This window comes from Nicotiana tabacum, chromosome 16, assembly GCF_000715075.1.
Source record: "Nicotiana tabacum cultivar K326 chromosome 16, ASM71507v2, whole genome shotgun sequence".
Lineage (NCBI taxonomy): Eukaryota > Viridiplantae > Streptophyta > Magnoliopsida > Solanales > Solanaceae > Nicotiana > Nicotiana tabacum.
This window is the reverse complement of record NC_134095.1, coordinates 95,346,944-95,356,543: the sequence shown is the minus strand read 5'-3', so window position 1 is coordinate 95,356,543 and position 9,600 is coordinate 95,346,944. Positions and strand designations below refer to the sequence as shown.

The window sequence follows — 9,600 nt, the reverse complement described above, 5'->3', positions numbered from 1 at the left end:
ATGTGGAAGAAATGACTTGGGAGGCCGAAGAAAACATGAAGTCTAGATATCCTTATTTATTTCCTCCTGCAGGGAAGGGTCCAACTGAGACATCACAACCTTAAGGTACATGTATGAATTCTTGTGTTGGTTATTGTCATTGGTCGTGTGAGGCCATTGTCGTTATTGATAATTGTGGTCCTATGTGGCGTTGAATTATTGAGTTTCTACCAGAAGAGTTGTTAGTACTATTGTTACAAAGGCAACTCTGCCAAAGTTATATAAATCTCGAGGAGTTGAACATTCGAAGACGAATGTTTCTAAGGGGGAAGGATGTTACATCTCGCATTTCGTACGTTAAAGTTTCGTCTTCAGTTAATCAATGTAGACTCGGGGATAAGATTATCTTGAGGTTAACGTATTTATGCTATTTATAACAAGCGATAAGTAAGTGCCATGAAGGATAAAGGGTACACGAATCAAAGAAAATGAGTTTCGTTGAAGGTTGTCGATTTGGAATAAAATACGGTCCAAGATATAATACTCGATGTTTATGGACTAGTACCATACAAGGTACCATATGACCGTGAAAGTATGATGTATAAAGTATATTGAAAATGAGTAGTATTTTAAGTAATTTGTTAATTATTAATTATGTGGGTAATTGATTAATTATCGGGTAACGGGACATTACCTAGTTAATTAATAAATTTAGTGGATAATGATTAAAATCCCCCCCCCCCCAACATGGAAAGCTTTCCTAACTCTCTAAATGACTAATAATAAAGATGGATAAGGTGTCACACCTTAAAGTTACACAGAGCTTTCAATGAGGGGCCCAACTAAAATAAGAATAACAATCTCAAAAAATTAAAATCATTCCCTACACCTCTTCTGAAAGGGTTCATCAAGCTTTAGGAAAATTTTGTTTTTAAGTTAATAGTCCAGCAAGCTTTCTCACAAAAAAGCACGTTAAAACATTTCTAATATGCAAATGCATATTGCATATCACATAAGCTACGCCCAAGCTTTTAAAAATTCTAATTAACGTGAGATTTTGCAATATTAAGGGAGTATGGTGTAATCTTTCTCAAGAAAATCGACACAAGTATGTTAAGGTTATCCCTTATTTCTTTTTGGCATGATCTATACGACACAAACGAAACGAGCAAATGCACAACTTCAATAAATTACTCTATTCGTGGAAATGCTAGGGATGTGTATATTCTTATTATCCCATAAGTCTTATTATTCTATCGTCTGTTTTTGGGTCTCAGAAAAATGCATATTTGATAAAGTTTATCCGAAAGGCATATTGAGTTTTATGGCGTTTCGAGAAAATCTTATTAACGTATTTCTTATGCATTTCATGCATTTATAAATGTACATTGACCCATGACCAGATTGCGTTATATATACGTATATATGTATATTATATTCATATGGGATACGAAAAAAAGGTTACGACATTTTATATGTACCACCACTTGATCAGTTGGTATATGTTGATGATGTTGCCCACAGTGACCGAGACGATATGATGGGATGCCCTCAGTGGCTTGATGATGTTACGTGCACCTATACCTATGCATGACATGACATTTATATGCACGTGCATGACATTATAAATGTTTCAGAATTTACAAAGTTATTCAAATTTACAGGTGTTATTCAGATTTACAAATATATCTCTTTATTCCATGTTTCATCTATGTCTTTTATGTACTGGTTTTCATGCCTGACATACTCAGTACATTATTCGTACTAACGCTATATTTCTCGGGGCCCGGTTTTCATGCCCGCAGGTAGGCTAGTCGACGTTCCCCCTTCTTAGGATCCTTGATCAGCGAGAGTTGGCGTGCTCCACTTGATCCGGAGCTATTTTTGATTTTGGTACGATATGTTTGTATATAGATATATGGGTATGACGTGGCTCAGTCCCGTCTTTGTACAGTTTTAGTTTTATTAGAGGTTTGTAGACAGTTATGTATAGTTGGATAGTAAGTAGCCTTGCCGGCTCGCCCCACTGTATTTTTCGGATATATATGTACATATGTCTTTTGGACAGGTTTTCCTCGCATATGTTATTCATGTTTATATCTTATACGTATGCTTAAGGGTGTTCAGCAGGTAGGACTCGGGCACCCGTCGCGGCCCATCAGTTTCGGTCATGACAGTTAGTTATTATATATATATATATATATTTGGGATTGATCTTCCCCTGGCTGGTTAGGCCATATACAGTACTGAGTGACTGTGCGCGAGTTGTTATTTATATTTGGGTTGGATCTGCCATGTACAACGCTGAGTATGCTGAATATTGAGCGTGATGAATGGAAATGCGAGACACAGTGAGATTGAGTACTCTGAGAGTGTGAGTACATTAGTTCATCACTGTGCTGCATTGCATTAGACATGCATACTTGATATGTAGGCATAGATAAGTATTTTTCCTCATGCCATCTGATAATGAATTTCTTATCTATCGTTAAAGTTTTTGAGAAAAATCACAGATTTCAGATTTACTCATATATTCGGTGATTTTCGGCAAAAGATTTGAGTTTTACCGTTACATTTGAAAAGAAAATATTTATTTTGCAGAATTGTATATGAGTTGAGCATTTTATTATTGAGTTATTGCTTGTGCTACTTTAAATTATATTGTTATGAGATGTTATTGGTTATTGGTGTGGACTCCGACCTTCGTACAAGCTCGTCACTATTTTCAACCTAAGGTTAGTCTTGTTACTTATTGAGTACATACATGAGGTCGGTTGTACTCATACTACACTTCTGCACCTTGCCTGCAGATTTTGGATGTTGATATGGCTGCGCGGGAGCAAGCATTGAGGATGTACCTGCAATCCAGTCATAGCTGCCCTTTTGTTTTTGGTAGCTCTAGAATTTTAATCTGTTCACATATATATTCAAACCGATGATGTATTTTATTTCACATCAGTTTTGTAAATTCTAAATCTTAGAAGCTCAAAATTTGTACTATCAGTCCTTGGGAAATGTGTTAAAGTCGGTTATGTCATCACTTATTTTATCAATAAATTTCATTTGAATTGGATTTTTTGTAAATTGGCTTACGTAACAGGTTGGATTAGGTGTCCTCACGGCTAGTTGGATTTTGGGTCGTGACAATAATTTATTTTAAAAAAAAATTAATATAAAAAAACTAATTATTACCTAACCTAACTAACTTTGTCCAAAATTACCAAGTGACCTATTGTGAGATTGTCACTTGGTTTAATGTGGAGGCTTTTTCTTCTTCTTTTAATAATATATAGATTATGTGTTGCAATTGTAAATTTATTACCTATTTGTAGGTAATTTTCACAAATTAGATTTTAAAAGAATGGTAGAAACTAGAAACAAAAAAGAAAAGAAATGGCTTAAATCGGTAAGGATAATTTGAAAAATATAAATTTATGGTGAGGATAGTTTTGTCTGCTTCTGCTTCTTGGAAGAAGCTAGAATTTTTTGCTTCTTCCCAAAAGCAGAAAAACAGCTTCTACTGGTGGCTAAAAGTACTTCACCGTCTTAGCCAAACAATTTAAATTTTGTAAAAACTACTTTTTGGAGAAAAAAATACTTTTGACCTCCCAGGAGCTTGCTCTAGTATAGTCTAAATGGAAACAATAATGTTTCTCTCATATTTAAAATAATGAACCTAATTAATGACCCATTATAGCCATAATGAATGCTAGGATCCCTGACTGAACACCAAATGATAGATATATCCATTGAATGCATAGGATACTTTAATGAACAAAAGTTTGCCGAGGATAGAAGATTTCTATAATAATGAAAGCTTCAATTTTCTGAACCAGTTTTAATAAGTACTACTATTTTTGCCAATCTCATTTTAAACGAGTGTGTTTGAGATATAGGGACTAGATGAAAAGATATGGCTTGATACACTCAACGAATTCATTGCATAAAATGGTATCTGAATTTAAACAATTAATGCTGTGTGACTATATATTTCATTTTGTATCACTTGTCCTTTTACTCTGTTTCTTCATTATTCGAGAATTCCCCATCATGTGGCGAAAAAATAATTTCAAAATATTTACAAAGGAGAAAGATGAAGAATACGGATCAAGAAAGAAAGAATTTATTTCTCTGAAAGATATTCAACCCCATTTGAAAATCCTTGTTCTTTTTACTACATCCTTGATGATTTGGTTTCTTTTTCTCCTAGTATTTTCAGCCAAAAGAATATCGAATCCCATCCGAGGATTCCTCTCAACTCATTCTCCAGTAGAATGTAAAGATAATTACTCTGTCTATATTTATAACCTGCCTTCCAAATTCAATTTTGATCTATTGGAAGATTGTAGCAGTTTGAATATCTACACAGATATGTGCCCTCATGTTACAAATAATGGAATGGGAAAGCCACTCCCTGAAATGGGCTCTAGCAGCTGGTACACCACTCATCAACTCATCGGTGAATTAATCGTTCATGCTCGAATCGAAAACCACCCCTGTCGTACAGAGGATGCAGAGAAAGCTAGTCTATTTTATGTACCTTTCTACGGGGGGCTCCATGCCTCGAGCAAATTCCGCGAGCCAAATTACACAATTCGTGATGCACTGGCTGTTGAATTAGTGGAGTATGTAGAAGAGCAGAAGTGGTGGAAGAGGAATAATGGGAGAGACCATTTCATGGCTTTTGGAAGAACTGCTTGGGATTTCATGAGGACTGATGATGTTCCTGATTTTGGTGCAAACAAGCTATTGAACATGTCCCCTGTGCAAAATATGTCTGTTCTTTTGGTGGAAAGACACCCATGGGAAGGCCATAATCAACATGGCATTCCTTACCCGTCCTACTTCCATCCCTCTGCTTTGTCTGAGATGATTGAATGGCAAGATCGTGTGAGTTATATGGATAGGCCTCATTTATTTTCCTTTGTTGGGGCTCCCCGGACAGGAAAGAAAAAAGTTGTCACAAGGGATAGAGTCATAAAACAGTGCGAGGAGTCAAGTAAATGCTTGATCTTGAAATGTGGCAAGGGACCAAGTAAGTGTCACAAGCCTAGACAAGTTCTTAACGTGATGATGAAGTCCAATTTTTGCTTGCAAGTGTTGGGCGATTCATATACTCGACGTTCAACTTTTGATTCCATACTCGCTGGATGTATTCCGGTCTTCTTTTCTAACCATACCGCGTATTCGCAATACCAATGGTTTTTACCTTCTGATCCTACCACATATTCCGTTTACATTGATTTAGAACGAAACCATAGCATAGGAATAGAGGAGGAGCTTCTCAAAATTCCAATGGAAGAAGTAGAAAGAATGAGGAGGACTGTCATACAATTGATCCCAACATTAACGTATGCACACCCTAATTCTACTTCATATGGATTTAGGGATGCTGTTGATGTCGCTCTTAAAGGACTGTCCCTGCACGTTACCTCATTGTTAAAAGCTACCTCTTGAGTAGGATGTACTACCAATAGTACTACGTTTGGAATATTGTATTTTATTTTGAGTTTAAGTTATTTATACTGTAAGAAATTTTTTACACTATTAGGTCATTCAAAATATATTTACACGTAAGTCTTCCAAAAATTTAGGATTTGTAATCTTGAAAATAAGAGAGATTAATAAATGTGACCTAATGATATAAAAATTTCTTACACTGACAATACATAACTTAAATTCTTTAATTTTTTGGACAATTCTTCAACTTTTGTGTTGTATTATATGGAGAATTAGCTCATGAGTAGTTCTTTGTATACAGGTTGGATATTTAAGCTAGTTCTTTGTATGCAAATTGGATATTTAAGAAGCTACATGCACATTGAGAAATCTAAAAATAAACAATATGGTACATTAGTGTGCTACCATAATGGTCACTCCTAACTAATTATCGTGTCCAACACACTTGATTACCTTTCATACAGAACTTTTGTGGTAAAGTTGTGATATTTTTTTCCCCTTACTTATCTCTAGAGGGTAAGTTCATTAAATAGGGGATTAGTTTTATTTTAAATCTCACTTAACAAACATAACCTAAACTCTTTGGATAATTTCAGAGACTTTTCCTCATGTTTTACTTCATAACACTAACCTACCTTGTAGTTTATAATAGTACGTTTACCTCCCTTGTTTTGAGACAATTATTTTAATATATTCATTATTAATGTAAAATATTACAATCTGACTATTTTAACCTTTTTCTAATATTAAACTCTTATAATTAATCAATTTTATGAATATTAGAGGAGTGATTCATCCATTCCCTCTGGAAAACCAAATACCAAAGAAACCCATCTTGTTTCTGAACTCGAAGATTTTTAAACCAGAATTGGCTTTTGGAAATAATTCAAGGGAAAAAAGGTAATGAAATTACCAACAAATTTTACCAGTCCCGGTACCAATGGAAGGCTTCTTCTTTGTTTGTTGGTGTCAAATAAATATATAATGAAGATGGACATCTCCATACTATCATAACAGGCAAATAGGATTGAGGGACATCTGTTTACCCTCAAAATCGGATGACGATTGAATTTGTAAGTGGTTTTAAGGATAGGTGGATTAAATAGACACAAAGCGATAAATTAAAGATGCAATTGAACTAAACAATGATAAAGTAAATTCAAATCGCACCACTTGAACAATTATAGCCTTGGAAAATCAATCACACTTGAACTGGATGCAATTCGAGCAATGTCGAGATACGGAGAACAATAGCTTACAGAAAATAATAATATACTACTTTGGGATGTGTGTCATAATGTGTTTTACAAGTAATCAGACCCCCTTTATATAGTAGGGGAGTTCTACTTTAGGTACAATTCTATAAAAGGTAAAAATCTCTTGATTTGCTGATTTGCTGGTTATTGATATGTGCCGAGATTCCCACCATAATAGCCGACTGATCACGGATATTATGGCCTTCTGTTATTTCGGTCTTCTGTTGGTCATGCTGACAATGTTTCCTCGAGCTTGGGTCAGGGTCGATTCTGGGATCACTGATTCAATGTTCTCGAGGATAGACATTCTGATCTCGAGTTCTAGCCCAGTGGGACTTGGAGTCGATCTTCGGTCCCTCACGTTTAGAGCTCAATCTACCATGTCGTAGACGAGCCCGATTTCTACTGTATAAAGATAGTCCCCTCGTTTTTCGGAGAGTAGACGACGAAAAACGATATGAGTTTCCAATTCTCACATCGATTCCCCGAGTCAGAAACGACAAAATGAACGAAATGTCTCATCAGTCACATCTTAATGGCATTAATTGCTTGTCAGTTACCGGTCGGCCACTCTTGGATGCAAACCGTTATTTGAAAACTATAAATACCTCCTTCTTCATTCATTCAAACTTTACATCCAAACCTTCTCTACTCTTGTTTCTTAGAAATCTCTACATTTTCTAGCATTTGTATCCTGATTTCTTGAGATCTTTGTAAGAACTTTCGCTTGTCTTCATTCCAAACTGTCAAGTGTATCCCTTTAACTTCCTTTTTTTCATCTTTTTCCCTCCATACTAAAAGAAATGGCAAAAACTTTCAAAATAGTTCCCCAAAAAGGAACCCCTTCTACGTCGCGGCTGGCTGCCGAGGAGACTGTTCCGCGTATTGCCACCGAGGAACCAGTAGAGGACCCCCCTATGAGCATATTCATACCCGGTAGGTGCTCGATAATAGCTGATTTTAAGGTTAAAAACGTCCCTTTGTACCCGGCCGATGTGAGAAGGTCTCGAGATATGTATGCTCGATCACCAAAGAGATCCTCCCCAGGGTAAAAAAGGATTGCAAGAAGGTGGATAAGGACGTGGTGGTTCCCGGACTCGATAAAGATATCACTACCCACGTCGAGAGATACTCAAGTGTTAACACTTATCCCTTTACATTAGGCCCATTGCACCCGGTTATCATCTATTTCTGCAAAAGATATGAGGTATGCCTCAGTCAAATTCAGCCTTCATTCTGGAGGATCGTCATCCTCTTTTGATTCTTCGTGAGCTAGATTGATGGATGCCTGTTCACCGTCGACCACCTCATGCGCCTATACAGTCTTCGACTTTTTCGGGGGGAACTGATCAAGCTTGCGCGTCGGGCTAGCAATGCCCCATTCTCGAGCATCGATGAAGATCGGGATTGAGGATGGCTAGGCCATTTTGTCCGAGTGAGGACCTCGGACATGATCCCAGCAGAATTCATGTTGTTCCCCGAGAAGTGGAACACAAAACGTAAGTAAAATCTCGTTTTTCCAAAATTGTGTTTTACTCTTTTTCAGTTTTTTCTTATTTGTGCTTGGTGGAGGTGCAGCTATTGCTCGGATCCTGAATACAGTCCCTCGACTCAAGGAGTGGGTCGAGGGTATTGTGTCACAAAAGTCGTATTCCGAGTGCGCATGGTGCAAACTTTCGAAGGGTCGGTGGGAGGCCCATTCTCATGGTGAGGTTTCCTTTCTTGAGTGAGTAATACTTGGGTCTTTTTGTGCTGTTGGGTTCTTATCTGTTTCTTTTCCCTTTGCAAGTTTGTCCAAGGACGTCATAATGAAGCCTCCATCCGTTGATGAGGATTGCCTCGCTGAGTCCTTTGCTCCGATACAAGGTGATGAGAATAAAAGAAAAAGGGCTCCGAGTTCTCCAAGCTTAGAGAAGAAGAAGACAAAAAGAAAATTGGTGTGCAAGCCCAAAGAAAGCACCAGTGCTCGAGCCCCACCCCTGGATTCACTCTACCAACTGAGGGACAAATCCAAAGAAGAAGAAGTAGCTTCTGAATCGGTGGCCTGTGTGCGGTCGCAGCTCGAGGGGCAAGGGGCCTCTGAACCAGAGAGAGGCGAGGTCGATCTACCTCAAGCTAGGTAGGCCGACGAGGATATCGTGGTTGAGGCTAATGAGGAGGTTGTGGCCAAGGCCTCCCGGGATGTGGGTAATGCTCCAAATGATTCACTCGGTGTGATCGACATCACCGAGTCGCCTTCGTTCACTGTGTCTATGTACAACAATGCCCAGACGGTGAATGGGTGCCCTAACTAGGGGACCCAAAGACCGGAAGACCCCCTTCGTGGCTTTTTTGATGGTGTGGACTCTACCAATATGGAGGACATCATTAGATTAGGTGACTTGGCGGTACCGAGAAATATTCCATCTTTGGGAATAAGTAGGCCTTCCTCGAGTCCGAAGCTAATCAACTGGTTCCCAACTCCGAACGTGGATCCTAACCGGAAGTGATCGATCATCATCTCCGTTACGAAGGATGCCCGAGTTCTCTCTACCCCCGTAGGTTGGGGCCAGTTATCTTCGGTATCTGGTGATTGAAGAGGATCAAGCCAAGATGAATGAGGTGGAAGCCCCCTGCCTATTCAACGAAGCACAACAAGCGTTAAAATGGGTAACTTCGGATGCCTCTTGACGACCTCTATTATGTACTTAGATTAAGTCGTAAATAATCGTAACTTTTTTCTTTTGTGCCTCTATACTTCATCACGAAACTTTTCTTCGATATCGAGAAGAGCTAAACCAGTATGAGGTCGAGATTCGAGGGCTCACTGAGAAGAGAGTTGCTTACAAACTTCTCAGCGAGCAACGTAAAGGGGAGGTTAAGAGTCTCCAAGCTAAGCTAGAAGTGGTTTGGAAGGAGCATGTCG

General features: G+C 38.1%; 1 protein-coding gene across 1 annotated transcript; it reads left to right on the top strand.

Moving 5' to 3' along the window:
- The first annotated feature begins 3,988 nt into the window (after positions 1 to 3,988).
- On the top strand, positions 3,989 to 5,600 carry LOC107808751 (putative xyloglucan galactosyltransferase GT17). The gene has a single exon (XM_016633316.2). The coding sequence runs from the start codon at positions 4,030 to 4,032 to the stop codon at positions 5,434 to 5,436; it is 1,407 nt and encodes a 468-aa protein (XP_016488802.1). The 5' UTR covers positions 3,989 to 4,029; the 3' UTR covers positions 5,437 to 5,600.
- Positions 5,601 to 9,600: the final 4,000 nt, after the last annotated feature.